Below are 20,358 nucleotides of genomic sequence, written 5' to 3'. Positions count from 1 at the left end.
TTTTTATAACCCAACCCTGATCTGTACTTCTCCACAACTTTGTCCCTGACCTGTTTGGAGTGCTCCTTGGTCTTCATGGTGCCGCTTGCTTGGTGGTGCTCATTGTTTAATGGTGTTAAGACTCTGGGGCCTTTAAGAACAGGTATATATATACTGAGATCATGTGACACTTAAATAAAGTCCACCTGTGTGTAATCTAACTAATTATGTGACTTCTGAAGGTAATTGGTTGCATCAGATCTTATTTAGTGGCTTCATAGCAAAGGGGGTGAATACATATGCACGCACCACTTTTCAGTTTTTTATTTTTTAGAATTTTTTGAAACAAGTAATTTTTCTCATTTCACTTCACCAATTTGGACTATTTTGTGTATGTCTATGACATGAAATCCAAATAAAATCCATTTAAATTACAGGTTGTAATGCAACAAAATAGGAAAAACGCCAAGGGGGATGAATACTTTTGTAAGCCACTGTACATTGGCCAATAGAAAGTCGGGAAGAGGTGGCTGGTTTTCCCTTCACCTTAATCTCGCCAGGACTCCCCCTCTCCTGCCTCTGTAATGCTGACGCTCCTCTTGCATACCCCGAAAATTGGGTCGGAATTTTAAGAAAGAGCCCAGCGCAGATAAGTCGAAGTTGCAGCAGGAATTTGGGAAGTAACTGCCAATCTGATGTTCAAAGTTATTGTCGGTTCTAAAAAATGATAGCAGACATTTCATGAAAATAAAGTAAAGATAAACGTCAAAAGAATCACAACATAGCAAAGTACGTGCGACTATCCAGCACGGCGTCATGTTCTGAGTGGAGTTACTGAGTTGCTTTGTGTGTCTGTGTGTGTTGTTGCGTATCTACGTGCATCATGGGAATTCACTCTGTGGATAACTGGATAACTATTATATAAGCCTGTATCAAAGGAATGGCCAGGCTCGTATCCTGCAGTGTAGACTCAGGGCTTAGTAGCCTCTGGCTGTCTGGAGTCATTGGCCAAGACCTCTGTGACACTGGTACAGCTAACAGCTCCCTCTTCCCCACTGGGCTCCTCAACATTAACACAACACACGGTTTGATTTGCTTTTTCAATACAGATGATTCACACTACCCCGCGGAGGTGTTAGCAACTGTGTAGGAACGGAAGAGGAAAGAGCCTTAATGCAATTGCATTTTCTCTAATACTCAATGAATCACTTTCCATGCTGTCGCTGCCTTGTGTGTGCGTGTCTGTGTGGCTGTTTGTGTGTGAGTGTCTGTGTGTGTTTGTGTTGACAGGGTTTATTGTAGAGTGAAACAGAGCATGTGCTTATTTTTGGTCTGGATAGCTACTGTACATATCTTACATATCCCATGATATTATGCTGCTCTGCATGACCTCAAGAAAAATATCTAGGCCTCCCGGGTAGCGCAGTGGTCTAAGGCACTGCACCGCAGTGCTAGCTGTGCCACCAGATTCTGGGTTTGAGCTCAGGCTCTGTCGCAGCCGGCCGCGACCGGCGCACAATTGGCCCAGTGTTGTCTGGGTTGGGAGGGTTTGGCTGGCAGGGATATCCTTGTCTCATCGTGCACTAGCGAATCCTGTGTTAGGCTGGGTGCAGTGCACGCTGACCAGGCAGTGCACGCTGACCAGGTCGCCAGTTGTACGGTATTTCCTCCGACACCTTTGTCCGGCTGGCTTCCGGGTTGGATGTGCATTGTGTCAAGAAGCGGTGCGTCTTGGTTGGGTTGTGTTTCGGAGGACGCATGGCTCTCGACCTTCGCCTCTCCCGAGTCCCTGCGGGAGTTGCAGCGATGAGACAAGACTGTTACTACTATCAATTGGGGAGAAAAAAGGGGTCAAATAATTAAAGAAATTAAAAAATATCTAAACTAGGGCCCTATTTGGATACTTTCAAAGGCATCCTTCCTTTTACCACAAACCTAAATCAAATCAAATACCTGAATAAAGGTGGAGGGAAATATGCATTTAGAAAGCATTACAACTTGATCGTTAATGAAAGTCTTCAACACCAACTGGTGTCCAACCCACGCGGAAATGTATTTAGCATAAAGAAAAAAATCAACATAATAATCCGTCAGTTTAAGCTAGAGATATCCGTTTTTTGTTGCATTGGATGCATCTCAATACACTTCATCCGTCTATGTAAAACTGCGGTGAAAGGTAAGAGAGCTAGAGTGATGTTTGTTAGACCATGAGACATCCAGAAAATTGTCTTCTCACAAAATCTTCTGTAGCGTCTGAACGGTTTGGCCTAAAAACATGTATGACCCCTCTATGGAAAGATGACTCTCAGGTTTTGCTCTACGACCCCCACAAGGATCAAGGGACTCGTCTGATGTCGATACAACAGATCTGCCAACTTCTGTGAAGCATCCGTACAGTTTTGGCTACACACTAATATGACCCCTCTGTGTAAAGGTGAGACTCTCAGGAAGGAAGCCCACAGTCCTCACAAGACCCGCCCGAATGTATGGAAGGATACAGTACCAGTCAAAAGTTTGGACACACCTACTGATTTCTTTATTTTACTATTTTCTACATTGTAAAGACATCAAAACTATGGAATAACACAAATGGAATCATGTAGTAACCAAAAAAGTGTTAAACAAATCAAAATATGTTTTATATTTGAGGTTCTTCATAGTAGTCACCCTTTCCCTAGATTACTTTCCCTCTGCGTCTCACAAAGACACGGCGGTTGGAACCAAAAATCTCAGATTTGGACTCAGACCAAGATTTCCACCGGTCTAATGTTCATTGCTCGTGTTTCTTAGCCCAAGCAAGTATCTTCTTATTGGTGTGTTTTATAGTGGTTTATTTGCAGTAATTCGACCATGAAGGCCTGATTCCCGCAGTCTTCTCTGAACAGTTGATGTTGAGGTGTGTCTGTTACTTGAACTCTGTGAAGCATTTATTTGGGCTTCAATTTCTGAGTCTGCTAACTCTAATGAACTTATCCTCTGCAGCAGTCCATCATTTATGTCCAAATCCCTCCTTTTTGTTCACGCGTTTAGTTCACAAATCCAAATTCACGAGGCGCAGGCACTTAGTCCAGACAAAAAGTCAAAAAGTTCCATTACAGTTTGTAGAAACATGTCAAACGATGTATAGAAATGTTTTTAATCATTATTCTTCAATAATATTCCAACTGGACAATTCCTTTATCTTTGGAAATGAAAAGGAACGTAGCTCACTCTCACGACCGCGCTCATAACTTGGCATTCTGCTAGACCTCTTAGTCAAACAGCTCTTATTCACTCCCCTCCACAGTAGAAGCCTGAAACAAGGTTTTAAAGACTGTTGACATCTAGTGGAAGCGTTAGGAAGTGCAATCGGACCAAATGTACACTGTTTCTTGGATAGCCAAAGACTTGAAAACCTACAAACCTCAGATTTCCCACTTCCTGGTTGAATTTTTTCTCAGGTTTTTGCCTGCCATATGAGTTCTGTTATACTCACAGACGTAATTAAAACAGTTTTAGAAACTTCAGGGTGTTTTCTATCCAAATCTACTAATAATATGCATATCTTCGCTTCTGGGCCTGAGTCGCAGGCAGTTTACTCTGGGCACACTTATCATCCGAACATGAAAATAGCGCCCCCAGCCATAAGAAGTTAAAGTACTGACGGGCTGTCTTTTCTCTTTGCTTATTTGAGCTGTTCTTGCCATAATATGGACTTGGTCTTTTACTAAATAGGGGTATCTTCTGTATACCACCCCTACCTTGTGACAACACAACTGATTGGCTCAAATGCATTATGCATTCCACAAATGAACTTTTAACAATGCACACCTGTTAGTTTAAAGGCATTCCAGGTGACTACCTTGTGAAGCTGGTTAAGAGAATGCCAAGCGTGTACAAAGCTGTCATCAAGGCAAAGGGTGGCTACTTTGAAGAATCTCAATTCTATCTCAATTCTCACATATATTTAAAAAAAAAAAAAAAAATGAAGAAAAACCCTTGCATGAGTATATGTGTCCAATCTTTTGACTGGTACTGCATATCAATACTGTTTAGTGACAAAAATAACAGGTTAAATACATGTAAAAAATACAAAAATAAAACTATCCTTATCTTTCTTGACAGATATAAGATAGACACTACAGAACAAACTTCCTTTAGATTTTTTTTGGGGGGGGCTATCTGTTCCATGTAGTGAATATGTTATTCAATTAGTTTTTATGGGCTAATAGCAGTAAGGCGGAAATACATGTTTTGATCAAATTATTTTTGTATATATTGCAAGGGTCTTAAAATTCAACATGGCTTAGACTCAAATGGTTAAAAGTTATTCATCCACAGTTATTATTCAGAGTAATCCATAACATCACACCTTCTAACTCTAGTGCACAACAATTTGTCACAATTCAACATTTTATTGATTGACTTCCTGCAATTTCTTACAATGAGGCATGTTTTTTTTAAGAAAATAACAGTAAGTGATACAAGAAATGACAGGTTCAAATCTATTTTTCCCCTCATCTGTAGTCATTTGTGTGGTCTGGCAGTAGACTGTCAGATAGGTAGGTTACCTAACAGGGGGACCCAGGCTGGGAACAGCAAGACCACACACAGGACAGCCAGCCACAGCCAGGGGATTTGGCCAGTAAATCTCATTGACGCAGGGGACCCTCTTGTTTTATCTGGCTCTTCAGAGAGTGCGAGTGTGTGTGTGGGCACAAATAAAGAACATTATGCTCCTCTCTCCCAGGGAACAGACTGCTCTCAGAACAGACTTCTCTCAGAACAGACTGATATCAGAACAGACTGCTCTCAGAACAGACTGGTGTCAGACCAGCATGGGTGTCAATGCACTCCACTAACCCTATCTCCATTACTGATCCTTTTTTATATCTCTTTTTCATTCTCTCTCTCTCTCTCACACACACACACACACACACACACACACACACACACACACACACACACACACACACACACACACACACACACACACACACACACACACACACACACACACACACACACACACACACACACACACACACACAGCAGAGCCAGATAAAACAGGGTCTCCTGGGTCAATGAGATTTGCTGGCCAAATCCCCTGGCTATGGCTGGCTGTGTTTCTTCCCTGCCTAGGTCCCCCTTAGGTGACCAACCTATCTGCCTGTCTATTGCCAGACCAGGTATCATGTACAGTGCCTTTGGAAAGTATTCCGACCCCTTGACTTTTTCCACATTTTTTTACGTTGCAGCCTTATTCAATAATGTATTAAATTGTTTTTTCCCTCATCAATCTGCACACAATACCCCATAACGACAAAGCAAAAACAGGTTTTTAGAAAATGTTTGCAAATTTATTAAAAGTATAAACCTGATATATCACATTTACGTAAGTATTCAGACTGTTTACTCAGTACTTTGTTGAAACACCTTTGGCAGTGATTATAGCATAGAGTCTTCTTGGGTATGAAACACAAGCTTGGCACACCTGTATTTGTGGAGTTTCTCCCATTCTTTTCTGCAGATGCTGTCAAGCTCTGTCAAGGTGGATGGGGAGCGTTGCTGCACAGCTTTTTTCAGGTCTCTCCAGAGATGTTGAACCGTGTTCAAGTCCGGGCTCTGGCTGGGCCACTCAAGAACATTCAGAGACTTGTCACCCAAACCACTCTTGCGTTGTCTTGGTTGTGTACTCAGGGTCGTTGTCCTGTTGGAAGGTAAACTGTCGCCCAAGTCTGAGGTCCTGAGTGCTCTGGAGCAGATTTTCATCAAGGATCTCTCTGTACTTTGCTCCGTTTATCTTTCCCTCGATCCTGACTCGACTCCCAGTCCCTGCTGCTGAAAAACATCCCCACAGTATGATGCTGCCACCACGTGATTCACTGTAGGGATGGTGCCAGGATTCCTCCAGACGTGACGCTTGGTATTCAGGCCAAAGAGTTCAATCTTGTTTTCATCAGACCAGAGAATCTTGTTTCTCATGGTCTGACAGACTTAAGGTGCCTTTTGGCAAACTCCAAGCGGGCTGTCATGTGCCCATTTCTGTGTAGTTGCTTCTGTCAGGTCACTCTACCATAAAGGCCTGATTGGTAGAGTGTTGCAGAGATGGTTGTCCTTCTGGAAGCTTCTACCATCTCCACAGAGGAACTCTAGAGCTCTGTCAGAGTGACCATCGGGTTCTTGGTCACATCCCAGACCAAGGCCTTTCTCCCCCGCTTGCTCAGTTTGGCCGGGCAGCCAGCTCTTGGAAGAGTCTCAGTGACTCCAAACTTCGACAAAATCCTGTTTCGGAGCTTTACGGACAATTCCTTCGACCTCATGGCTTGGTTTTTACTCTGACACTCACTGTAGACTGTGGGACATTATATAGACAGGTGTGTTTCTTTCCAAATCATGTCCAATCAATTGAATTTACCACTGGTGGACTCAAATCCCATTGTAGAAACATCTCAAGTATGATCAATGGAAACAGGATCCACCTGAGCTCATTTTCGAATACTGTGTACATAAGGATGTTTTCTATTTGTAATAAATCTGCAAAAATTTCTAAAAACCTGTTTTTGCTTTGTCATGATGGGGTATTGTATGTAGAATGCTGAGGACATTTAAAAACGTAACAAAATGTGGAAAATGTCAAGGGGTCTGAATACTTTCCGAATACACTATAAACAAATGATGAAAAGAAATCAAATCAAAAGATTCTATTTCAAAGGACTACCAATAATTTATATTTACCCAAAACAAAAGAACAAGCACAGTTCATTGATCATTTTGAGATTGACCACCATTTTTTTTTTGCATAATCAACATTTCCCGCATATCATGCTTGGTCTTGCAAACTTAACCAATCAACTCACTATTACCACATAAAACAGTCAAATCATCACAATATTATCTCATAAAACTGACCGATCACCGCACTAGAAAAGAGGGCTTGCAATTTCAACCAATCACAGGACCTTTACCACATAATAGAGTTCAATCAAGCCACATGTTAACAAACTCTTTCCCTCGTCAGCAATTTTTTGGGAGAAATTTGACAAAATCATTGCATACTGCCATGCAAAATGTCAGATTTACCACAGCAAAACCATTTTTTTTGTGTGCAAATACCACAAAAAATGACACCAAAATCCTGGAGGAACTAATAACCAGAGTTATTGTCCTCTGGAGGACAATACAGTAATAATAAACCTCTGTGTTGCTTTTACACCAGGATGCTCTTAAGTCTGCTAATACAGATCTATCTCTCTCTCTCTGTGTGTGTGTGTGTGTGTGTGTGTGTGTGTGTGTGTGTGTGTGTGTGTGTGTGTGTGTGTGTGTGTGTGTGTGTGTGTGTGTGTGTGTCAAATAAAGTAAAATTGTATTGATTTCGTACACATATATTTTAAAGAATGTTATCGCAGGTGAAGTGAAATGCTTCTGTTTCTAGCTCAAGCAGTGCAGTAATACCTAACAATACAAAACAATACACACAAATCCCCAAAATACAAATAAAGAAATTAAGAAATATCAGAACGAGGAATGTCAGAGTCCGGAATATAAATATACTGTATATAATGGTGTGTATAGACATTATGAACAGCATGTGAATAGAAAGGTGTGTATGGCAGTAGTTATATAGCACAAGCCTTGAATAGAATACAGTATATACATATGATATAGTGTATTGTGCGTGCTTGTGTGCTGCACAGACACCCAGTAGTCTTGAAAATGCAACCATGGCAACCCACAGTAGAGACAAATGCTAAACGAGCATTTGTGGCAGTTTTGGTGGAGGGGCCTGCTGCTCTCCTTTCACCAGGGAGAGATGGTGAATGGTCCGGTGGTGGATTCCCTACTTGCCAAACAGTGAGTGGGTGGTTTTATGTGAGCCCTGAGACTGGGGATGTGCGTCACACATGCCTGCCAGCCTGACTACCTGGGACAGCAATGAGATGCTATGTAATCATAGAGGGAGTCTGATTTGTGTCGGGAAGGCTTTGATTGGACTCAATATAACCCCTGTCATTCACACATTCAGCTGGAAGGAAATGTGTATCTTGTTATATTTGCGGTAAGAGGTGGACTGCTGTTATTCTGCAGAATAAGAAAGATGTAGGATGTTTGGAGGAAAATTACAATAGATCCTCCCTTAATCCTACCTCAGCAAAATAAATAACTACATTTGAATCTCATTTACAATGTTCGACATTCATATTTGAAATCCTGGTGTAATAATGTATCTGAAGTGTAGAGAACACTACTAATACTAGGTATAGGGATATCACGACACTAGGGATGATATGTGTGTGTTGTGTGTTTGTATGTTGTGGTGGATGAATCTGAATTAGTTGGGTAACATAGATAAATAAGATGTTTTATTTACATAATATGCTTATGTGAGATACTTGTCATTAGAATGTATCCCTTTGGACTATAGTGTTGGCAGTTGCACTTTTCCCTTCTCAGCTGGGGCTCAGTCATTTGGGGCCCAGAGAGGGGAGAGGTCAGACTTGTCTTTTACATGTCTCTGGTGCTATGCAGAATATCAGAAAGGGAAGAGGACAGGATGGAACATTGTCTTCATATGTGAATGTATCTGTTAAAACATGTGAAGGGATGGCGTGATTAAGGGGGAACCAATTAATTGACCCCACAATGTTTGTGCGCAAGTCACTCCCCTCAGTGAGCTTGCCCAGGAGTGGGGAGAAGAGGGGTTTTACTTGAGATGGGAGTAGATATAGTTGACAATTGAGTTATGCCTTGGATGAGGTAATGTTTTTGGTACTATGAAGTACCAGGAATGAGATTAGAACCTCGTTTTAGAGACCAAACTGAGCAATAATTTATAGCGAATGCAATCTGGCTAAGGGATTCTCCATTCTCAAGTAAACGGCCCTTTGTGAAGAGTTCCTAAGATCTGTGGTTTGTCATGTAAGTTGAGAGGGGTGTATCTTTGCTATAAAAGATCTCAGTTGCCATTATGTTGGGACTCTCAAAAATTCATTATAGATAGTGAAATGTTGAAAGTCACAGGGCTATGGTAAAGCTCATATTATTAAAGATGAAGTTTAAGTATAACTCTGAATGTTGTGTGGTTTGTAACTCTCCTCAATTGGTAATACAGGAAATTGCCACAACAATGTGTATGCATGTTTCTGTGTGTGTGTGTGTGTGTCTTAGATAAATGTCACCAACCTGCCTCTGTCCTGAATCATGCCACTGCCATTGACCCGACATAAATTGAAAGACCTGTCTGTGGAATCAATGTGAGATAAAGTACATATTGAAGCTTTAACCCTGACTTATGGCCCAGTCATTTCCTAATCACTAGCAGATAATTAAATTAAATTTGACTGCATTGAATAATCCAAATATGCCTCTCCTCACCAAAATGGCCACCTTTCCTGACCAATATGGCTGCCTATATTGTCCAATATGGATTCCTCACCTCACCAATATGGCTGCCTCTCCTCACCAATATGGCCACCTCTCCTCACCAATATATATATCAACTGTTCTTTCTCCTCCAGAGGCCTAACTCCAGCACAGAGCTGAGCAACATGCTGCTCCCTCGCCAGGTATCCAGACAAGAGCACGCACGCAGGGACCGAGCTCTGAGCGCCGCCAGCTACCTCACAGATGCCTTGGAGGGTAAGGTCCTCTGTCCTCTGCTGTTCGCCCCACTGCCTCATTGAGGGGCAAATTGTGTGAGCCCATCAGCTCCTCTTATCTGCTGTTTACCCCTCTATGAGGATTGAGGCTGACGGTGTCCTCAAATGTGCACGGGCCGTGCCTATGGACTAGATAGAGGGTGACTGTGCGGCAGAAGCCACAGTGCAAAGTTACACCGACAGATAAAAACATTAGCAGAGTCATGATCACACATTAGGCCCTACCAACTCATCCTCAGTGACTTGCTATCAATCTTCATCAAACTCCCTCATTACACATGCATGCACCCAAGCTAGGCCCCACCCACATCTGGCAAAGGCACACTGTGATAACCTCCCTGAAGAAAATGTACTCCTTTGCACCCCCCCCCCCCCTCCCCCCCATCCCCTCCTAGAACTGGAGGAGTCGCATCAGAAGTGCCACCCCTGCTGGTATGAGTTTGCCCACAAGTACCTGATCTGGGAAAGCAGTCCACGTTGGCTTCGGTTGAAGGCGCTGGTCAAGGTGATGGTGATGGATCCTTTCCTGGACCTAGCCATTACCATCTGCATCGTGCTCAACACCCTGTTCATGGCCATGGAGCACTACCCCATGACTGACGAATTCAACGGCATGCTGTCCATAGGCAACCTGGTAAGTGGAGAGGAGAGGGCACAAAGGAAACTCTTGGAGAAACATTTTTGTGTAAATTTTTACCCACCATTTTTGTTGGAGGACCACGGAAGTTTAGGGCCTAGAGGTTTACCCTAGTCAGGTCAGTTACTCAGAGAAAAAAAAACTATTGGCTCCACTATTGTCCTAACTAACTGTGCTATTTTGTTAGTTTTTTCTCATTATTTGTAACTCATTTTGTACATAATGTTGTTGCTACCGTCTCTTATGACCAAAAAGAGCTTCTGGACATTAGAACAGAGATTACTCACCTCGAACTGGACAAGGATTTTTTTCTTTAATGAGTCCGACGCAATGGATATGCTGCTTTGTCAAGACAAGGCCCAAATCCCCGTCATCCGCATGAAGATAAGATGGAGAAAAAGAGGAAGGAGGGCAACGTGCCTTGTAAGAATTTGCTGACGACTACCCTCTGTATTACTGATTACTTATTAATCATTGGGGAACAAACTGGACGATCTATGATTAAGACTATCCTACCAACGGGACATTAAAAACGGTAATATCATATGTTTCACCTAGACGTGGCTAAACGACAACACTGATAATATAGAGCTGGCTGGCTTCTCTGTGCATCGGCAGGACAGAGCAGCTACTTCTGGTAAGACAAGGGCGGGGGTGTCTGTCTATTGTCAAGAACTGCTGGTGCGCGATGTCTAATATTAAAGAAGTCTTGATGTATTGCTCACCTGAGGTAGAATACCTCATGATAAGCTGTAGACCACATTATATACCAAGAGAGTTCTTATCTTTATTATTTGTAGCCGTCTCTTTACCACGACAAACAGATACTGGCACCAAGATCGCACTCAACGAGCTGTATAAGGCTATAAGCAACCAAGAAAATGCTCATCCAAAATCAACGCTCCTAGTGGGGACTTTAATGCAGGCAAACTTAAATTTGACCTAATTTCTACCAGCATGTCACATGTGCAACCAGAGGAAGAAAACTCTAGACGACATTTACTCCACACACAGAGATGCATACAAGGCTCTCCCTCGTCCTCCAATTGGCAAATCTGTCCAGAATTATATCCTCCTGATTCCTGCTTACAAGCAAAAACTAAAGCAGGAAATACCAGTGACTAACACTTAATACGAAAGTGGTACAATTTTTATTTTATTTTACTAGGCAAGTCAGTTAAGAACAAATTCTTATTTTCAACGACAGCCCAGGAACAGTGGGTTAATTGCCTGTTCAGGGGCAGAACAACAGATTTGTCAGCCTGGGGGATTTGAACTTGCAAACTTTCAGTTACTAGTCCAACACTCTAACCACTAGGCTACCCTGCCGCCCCAGAAGTGGTCCGATGACTCGGATGCTAAGCTACAGGGCTGTTTTGCTAGCACAGAATGGAATATGTTCTGGGACTCATCCAATGCCATTGAGGAGTATACCACCTCAGTGACTGGCTTTATCAATAAGTGATTCGACAACGTCGTCCCCACAGTGACCATACGTACATATCCCAACCAGAAACCATGGATTACAGACAACATCCGCACTGAGAGAAAGCCCAAAGCTGCAGCTTTCAAGGAGCAGGACACTAATCCCTACACTTATAAGAAATCCCTCTACACCCTCAGACGAACCATCAAACAGGCAAAGCGTCAATATAGAACTGAGATTGAATCCTACTACATCGGCTCTGATGCTCGTCACATGTGGCAGGGCTTGAAACTATTAAGAACTACAAACGGAGACCCAGCCGCGAGCTGCCCAGTGACACGAGCCTACCAGACAAACAAAATGCCTTTTATGCTTGCTTCGAGGCAAGCAAATCTGAAGCATGCATGAGAGCACAAGTTGTTCAGGACAACTGTGTGATCACGCTCTCCATAGCTGATGTGTGCAAGACCTTTAAACAGGTCAACATTCACAAAGCCGCGGGGTCAGACAGATAACCAGGACGTGCACTCAAAGCATGCGCGGACCAACTGACAAGTGTCTTCACTGACATTTTCAACCTCTCCCTGACCGAGTCTGTAATACCTACATGTTTCAAGCAGACCACCATAGTTCCCAAGAATGCCTTGGTAACCTGCCTAAATGACTACCACCCGTAGCACTCACATCTGTAGCCATGAAGTGCTTCGAAAGACTGGTCATGACTCACATCAACACCGTCATGCCGGAAACACTAGACCCACTAAAATTTGCATACCGCCCCAACAGATCCACAGATCACGCAATCTCAATCGCACTCCACGCTGCCCTTCCCCACCTGGACAAAAGGAACACCTTTGAGAGAATGCTGTTCATTGATGACAGCTCAGCATTCAACACCATAGTACCCACAAAGCTCATCACAAAGATAAGGACCCTGGGACTAAACACTCCCTCTGCAACTGAATCCTGGATTTCCTGACGGACCGCCCCCCAGGTGGTAAGGGTAGGCAACAACACATCTGTCAACAACACATCTGGGATAAGTGCTTATTCCCCTCCAGTACTCCCTATTCACCCACAACTGCGGGCCAAGCACAACTCCAACACCGTTGTTAAGTTTGCTGACGAGTGTTAGGCCTGAACACGACAACGATGAGACAGCCTATAGGGAGGAGGTCAGAACTATCATGGTCCAAACACACCAAGATAGCTGTGAAGAGGGTACGACAACACTTTTTCCCCCTCAGAAGACTGAAAAGATTTGGCATGGGTCCCCAGATCCTCAAAAAGTTCTATAGCTGCACCATCGAGAGCATGCTGACCGGTTGCATCACCACCTGGTATGGCAACTGCTCGGCATCTGACTGTAAGGCGCTTCAGAGGGTAGTATGTACGGCCCAGTATATCACTGGGGCCGAGCTTCCTGACATCCAGGACCTATATTAGTCGGTGTCAGAGGAAGGCCCAAAGACTCCAGTCACCCAAGTCATAGACTGTTCTCTCTGTTCTTCCACACGGCAAGTGGTAGTGGAGCGCCAAGTCTAGAACCAAAAGGTTCCTTAACAGAGACTACTGAACAATTAATCAAATGGCCGGCCGGACTATTTGCATTGCTGCTACTCGCTGTTTATTATCTATGCATAGTCACTTTACAAAAATTACCTCGACTAACCTGTACCCCCGCACACTGACTCAGTACCGGTACCCCCTGTACATAGCCTCGTTATTGTTATGTAATTTTCTTGTGTTACTTTTAGATTAAAAAATATATATATATTTTGGAAATATTTTCTTAACTCTATTTCTTATACTCCATTGTTGGTTAAGGGCTTGGAAGTAAGCATTACATCTTCAGCGCATGTGACAAATAAAATGTGATTTGACTTGATTTGATATTGTCACTGAGATTCACACCCAAACCTAAATGAACCCCAAGCCTCTACCCCTTATGCACTTGTGGAGACCTGAGAGGAATAGTTAGGTACAAGTAGTATGTTAGTAGCATCTGATTGGCTGACTGATTGGCTCACTGAATTTTCACAGTATCAAACCTCCATAGGGCGTAGGGGCTAAGGTTCCATTGGGATAATAACCGTGAAATGACCTGTTAATCACACATCAACAGACATCATTCACAACAATGAGTTTACAATCACATTATGAAGTCAATATGGTGTTTCGATTCATTACAATTCACTGGAACCAGTTATGTGTGTTTGTATGATATATGCTGGTTCTCTATAGTGCTGGGTATGGGCCCTGGTCTGAAGTCCAGCACTATATAGGGAATAGGGTGCCATTTGGGACACAGCCATGGTATTGTTGGTGTTATGTAATTGGTTGTGTGGTACCAGGAGTAGTCCAACAAGGAAGTCATTTCAGGCCAACGGTGTCAAAATCAATAGAGTTTTCTTCCACTTGGCTGGCCACTGTGTGCTACAGTGGACAATCTGTCTGGTGTGTGTGTGTGTGTATGTATGTGCATGTGTGTCCACAGCAGATACAGTTGAAGTGGGAAGTTTACATATAAAGTATGTAAAATACATTGGCCAAATACATTTCAACTCAGTTTTTCACAATTCCTGACATTTAATCCCTGTTTTAGGTCAGTTAGGATCACCACTTTATTTTAAGAATGAGAATTGTCAGAAGAATAGTAGAGATAATTATTTATTTCAGCTTTTATTTCTTTCATCACATTCCCAGTGGGTCAGAAGTTTACATACACTCAATTAGTATTTGGTAGCATTGCCTTCAATTGTTTAACTTGGGTCAAACGTTTCGGGTAGCCTCCTACAATAAGTTTGGTGAATTTTGACCCATTCCTCCTTATAGAGCTGGTGTAACTGAGTCAGGTTTGTAGGCCTCTTTGGCCTCCTTGCTCTTGTTCTGCCCACACATGTAATATGGGATTGAGGTCAGGGCTTTGTGATGGCCACTCCATTACCTTGACTTTATTGTCCTTAAGCCATTTTGCCACAACTTTGGAAGTATGCTTGGGGTCATTGTCCATTTGGAAGACCCATTTGCGACCAAGCTTTAACTTCCTTACTGATGTTTTGAGATGTTGCTCCAATATATCCACATAATTTTCCCTCCGCATGATGCCCTCTATTTTGTGAAGTGCACCAGTCCCTCCTGCAGCAAACCACCCCCACAACATGATGCTGCCACCCCCGTGCTTCACAGTTAGGATGGTGTTCTTCGGCTTGCAAGCCTCCCCCTTTTTCCTCCAAACATAACGATAGTCATTATGGCCAAACAGTTATATTTTTGTTTCATCAGACCAGAGGACATTTCTCCAAAAAGTACGATATTTGTCCCCATGTGCAGTTGCAAACCGTAGTCTGGCTTTTTATGGAGCTTTTGGAGCAGTGGCTTCTTCCTTGCTGAGCGGCCTTTCAGGTTATGTCGACATAGGACTTGTTTTACTGTGGATATAGTTACTTTTGTACCTGTTTCCTCCAGCATCTTCACAAGGTCCTTTGCTGTTGTTCTGGGATTGATTTGTACTTTTCACACCAAAGTACGTTCATCTCTAGGAAATGGAACGTGTCTCCTTCCTGAGCGGCATCATGGCTGCGTGATCCCATGGGGTTTATATTTGCGCACTATTGTTTGTACAGATAAACATGGTACCTTCAGGTGTTTGGAAATTGCTTGTGTCATGCACAAAGTAGATGTCCTAACCGACTTGCCAAAACTATAGTTTGTTAACAAGAAATTTGTGGAGTGGTTTAACAAGTGTTAATGACTCCAACCTAAGTGTATGTAAAATTCCGACTTCAACTATATTTGTAATGACTTCCCTCTCTGGTCTTTCCCATATTTCAGCAAGTCATTATCGCCTTGGTGACAAACGTCTGAACTGTCGTGGGGTGGTGACTGTGTTGGATACATAGAGAGTCTGAACTGTCGTGGGGTGTTGACTGTGTTGGATAAATAGAGAGTCTGAACTGTCGTGGGTTGGTGACTGTATTGGATAACTGCCAGTTTGCTAGATGCAGCATCACACATGAAAAACTTTTTTGTCTCTGTACGTGGAGATTTGTTTGAAGAGGAATTTTTCTCTCATCCCTATTATAGTGGAGAGATATTGGCTCTCTCTCTAAGTGTTATGTGCATGCTTGTGTCGTGTTTTTTGGCTATCATTAATGTGATGACAATTGCTTTATCAAATCGATTAACTACAGTATGTTTAATTATTACGATGATTAAATTACTCATGTAACAATTAACTCATCAGCAATCTTGGGACACCATGGAAAAAGTTTGTTTAATGAGTTACCGTTTCCGAATGAACTCTAAAGATATAAATATCTCTGACATTTCAGTCATCAATCAGTCATTAATTTTATCTTCTATCAGTCTCTTTCTGAATGTCGCAATATCCTTGGACATCTGCACGAACTCTAGCATAAATGATGAATATGCAATACACAAATTGGCCTAATTATTTATTTACTAACTAAATAATCACAGAGAATGACATAAACACACCAACAGAATAGCTTACACATTGAGTACTATATAATGCAATGAAAAGTCCCAAGTGGTAAACCCGATATGACGACTTGTTACACCAAACGAAAAGGGAGGGGCATGTAAGAAAGAGCAGGAGAAAAGACAAAGGACTCCACTATCGTACATACAGCTGATACAGTGCCTTGCGAAAGTATTCGGCCCCCTTGAACTTTGCAACCTTTTGCCACATTTCAGGCTTCAAACATAAAGATATAAAACTGTATTTTTTTGTGAAGAATCAACAACAAGTGGGACACAATCATGAAGGGAACGACATTTATTGGATATTTCAAACTTTTTTAACAAATCAAAAACTGAAAAATTTGGCGTGCAAAATTATTCAGCCCCTTTACTTTCAGTGCAGCAAACTCTCTCCAGAAGTTCAGTGAGGATCTCTGAATGATCCAATGTTGACCTAAATGACTAATGATGATAAATACAATCCACCTGTGTGTAATCAAGTCTCCATATAAATGCACCTGCACTGTGATAGTCTCAGAGGTCCGTTAAAAGCGCAGAGAGCATCATGAAGAACAAGGAACACACCAGGCAGGTCCGAGATACTGTTGTGAAGAAGTTTAAAGCCGGATTTGGATACAAAAATATTTCCCAAGCTTTAAACATCCCAAGGAGCACTGTGCAAGCGATAATATTGAAATGGAAGGAGTATCAGACCACTGCAAATCTACCAAGACCTGGCCGTCCCTCTAAACTTTCAGCTCATACAAGGAGAAGACTGATCAGAGATGCAGCCAAGAGGCCCATGATCACTCTGGATGAACTGCAGAGATCTACAGCTGAGGTGGGAGACTCTGTCCATAGGACAACAATCAGTCGTATATTGCACAAATCTGGCCTTTATGGAAGAGTGGCAAGAAGAAAGCCATTTCTTAAAGATATCCATAAAAAGTGTTGTTTAAAGTTTGCCACAAGCCACCTGGGAGACACACCAAACATGTGGAAGAAGGTGCTCTGGCAACAATGCAAAACGTTATGTTTGGCGTAAAAGCAACACAGCTGAACACACCATCCCCACTGTCAAACATGGTGGTGGCAGCATCATGGTTTGGGCCTGCTTTTCTTCAGCAGGGACAGGGAAGATGGTTAAAATTGATGGGAAGATGGATGGAGCCAAATACAGGACCATTCTGGAAGAAAACCTGATGGAGTCTGCAAAAGACCTGAGACTGGGACGGAGATTTGTCTTCCAACAAGACAATGATCCAAAACATAAAGCAAAATCTACAATGAATGGTTCAAAAATAAACATATCCAGGTGTTAGAATGGCCAAGTCAAAGTCCAGACCTGAATCCAATCGAGAATCTGTGGAAAGAACTGAAAACTGCTGTTCACAAATGCTCTCCATCCAACCTCACTGAGCTCGAGCTGTTTTGCAAGGAGGAATGGGAAAAAATGTCAGTCTCTCGATGTGCAAAACTGATAGAGACATACCCCAAGCGACTTACAGCTGTAATCGCAGCAAAAGGTGGCGCTACAAAGTATTAACTTAAGGGGGCTGAATAATTTTGCATGCCCAATTTTTCAGTTTTTGATTTGTTAAAAAAGTTTGAAATATCCAAAAAATGTCGTTCCACTTCATGATTGTGTCCCACTTGTTGTTGATTCTTCACAAAAAAATACAGTTTTATATCTTTATGTTTGAAGCCTGAAATGTGGCAAAAGGTCGCAAAGTTCAAGGGGGCCGAATACTTTCGCAAGGCACTGTAACTATGCTCATGGAAATGGTAATACTTTGCACACGATCGGCCGTTCATTCGAAAATATAATTTGCATTGCACAGTGCTTTGCAAAAGTATTCATCCCCCTTGGCGTTTTTCCTATTTTGTTGCATTACAACCTGTTATTTGGATTTCATGTAATGGACATACACAAAATGGTCCAAATTGGTGAAATGAAATGAAAAAAAGACCTGTTTAAAATAAAAAAAATAAAAAATGTATTCACCCCCTTTGCTATGAAGCCCCTAAATAAGATCTGGTGCAACCACTTACCTTCAGAAGTCACATAATTTGTTAAATAAAGTCCACCTGTGTGCAATCTAAGTGTCACATGATCTCAGTATATATATACCTGTTCTGAAAGGCCCCAGAGTCTGCAACACCATTAAACAAGAGGCACCACCAAGCCAGTGGCACCTTGAAGACCAAGGAGCTCTCCAAACAAGTCAGGGACAAAGTTGTGGATAAGTACAAATCAGGGTTGGGTTATAAAAAAATATCCAAAACTTTGAACATCCCACGGAGCACCATTAAATCCATGATAAAAAATGGAAAGAATATGGCACCACAACCAACCTGCCAAGAAAGGGCCGCCCACCAAAACTCACAGACCAGGCAAGGAGGACATTAATCAGAGAGGCAACAAAGAAGCCAAAGATAACCCGGAAGGAGATGCAAAGCTCCACAGCGGAGATTGGAATATCTATCCATAGGACCACTTTAAGCCATACACTCCACAGAGGTGGGCTTTATTGAAGAGTGGGCAGAAAAAGCTATTGCTTAAAGAAAAAATAAGCATATTCATGCTCATATTCATGTTCATATGGAAGAAGGTACTCTGGTCAGATGAAACAAAAATGTAGCTTTTTGGCCATATGTCTGGTGCAAACCCAAAACCTCTCATCACCCCGAGAATATACCATCCCCACATGTGAAGCATGGTGGCATTATCATGCTGTGGAGGTGTTTTTCATCGGCAGGAACTGGGAAACTGGTCAGAATTGAAGAAATTATGCATGGTGCTAAATACAGGGAAATTCTTGAGGGAAACCTGTTTCAGTCTTCCATAGATTTGAGACTGGGATGGAGGTTCACCTTCCAGCAGGACAATGACCCTAAGCACACTGCTAAAGCAACTTTCCAGTGGTTAAAGGCGAAACATTTAAATGTCTTGGAATGGCCTAGTCAAAGCCCAGACCTCAATCCAATTAAGAATATGTGGTATGACTTAAAGATTGCTGTACACCAGCAGAACCCATCCAACTTGAAGGAGCTGGAGCAGTTTTGCCTTGAAGAATGGGCAAAAATCCCAGTGGCTAGATGTGCCAAGCTTAGAGACATACCCCAAGAGACTTGAGGCTGTAATTGCTGAGTAAGGTGGCTCTACACAGTATTGATTTTGGGTGGGTTAACAGTTATGCAATCTCAAGTTTTCTGTTTTTTTTGTTGTCTTATTTCTTGTTTGTTTCACAAGAGAAAATATTTTGCATCTTCAAAGTGGTAGGCTTGTTGTGTAAATCACATGACACAAACCCTCAAAAGGGGGGTGAATACTTTCACAAGCCACTCTATATATTTATGATTGCATGCCTTTGTTGTCTCTGTTGGAATCGGTCCGTCTGGGGTGTAATTCGACAGAAAGTCTCTGGTTGTGTCTGTTACAACGGGTCTTCCAGACGTACCGATGGTGGTTGGATATGGGAATGTTATTTTAGAATGGATATTTTCAAAGTACCAGCCGGTTGTTCTCCTGCTCGGTTTGTTAAGATAGATACTTTAGAGGTATCTATAGTGGTGAGAGGAAATTGTTCTTCTTTCTCTTCTTCGGTCGAGTTTCCTAGACTATTTTGCCTATACAGCTGCAGACTGTGAAAGTGTAGTTTTCTTAACCATTTCAACGTGTACAGCTGGCGCTGCACGTAGCTGGTCTGGTGGAGTCTAACCATTCGTGATGTATGGTTCAACACTGTCCGCCTGCTTGGTCTAATGTAAATTTTTGTCAGAAATGAGTTTTATGCACTCTGGGAAAAGGGATGTTCCATGGCGCCGACATAATGTCTGTACTCACGTGGATGTGGCCACTGACTTGGTTAAGACTTCACATGAAAAACAATTCTCTCATTTAGAAGGCTAACATCACTTTATATCTTCTCACAAATAGTTTCATTTTTAATTATGTCAGTTCACCAACATTTGGATGTGAATATGATCACTTGGAAAAATACACGTTCAGATATTCAGTTATGTTATTATACTGTCCTTCATGGGATCACAAAACACAACTGATCTGACATAATTGTTCTATAAGTGCCCAAGGACCACTCCAACCACTTGGACTACAGAAATATTGTTTCATTATTTAACCTTTTGATGTTACCGTTATGACGGGAGGAATCTCCTTGAAACAAAGATGT

At 42.2% G+C, this 20,358-nt stretch overlaps 1 protein-coding gene across 1 annotated transcript in view; it reads left to right on the top strand.

The window, feature by feature from the left end:
• The window catches only part of LOC100136701 (sodium channel protein type 3 subunit alpha), a 151,917-nt gene that overhangs the window by 45,596 nt on the left and 85,963 nt on the right, over positions 1-20,358 (top strand). Inside the window, exons 10-11 of the mRNA XM_036934870.2 lie at positions 9,477-9,597; positions 10,013-10,251. Of these exons, the coding sequence (XP_036790765.2) occupies positions 9,477-9,597; positions 10,013-10,251 (360 nt within the window). The remainder of the gene's footprint in view (positions 1-9,476; positions 9,598-10,012; positions 10,252-20,358) is intronic.

This window comes from Oncorhynchus mykiss, chromosome 11, assembly GCF_057628025.1.
Source record: "Oncorhynchus mykiss isolate SJ-2025 chromosome 11, ASM5762802v1, whole genome shotgun sequence".
In the NCBI taxonomy this organism is placed as follows: Eukaryota; Metazoa; Chordata; class Actinopteri; order Salmoniformes; family Salmonidae; genus Oncorhynchus; species Oncorhynchus mykiss.
The sequence above is the reverse complement of the archived record's forward strand: the minus strand, read 5'-3'. Positions and strand labels throughout refer to the sequence as shown.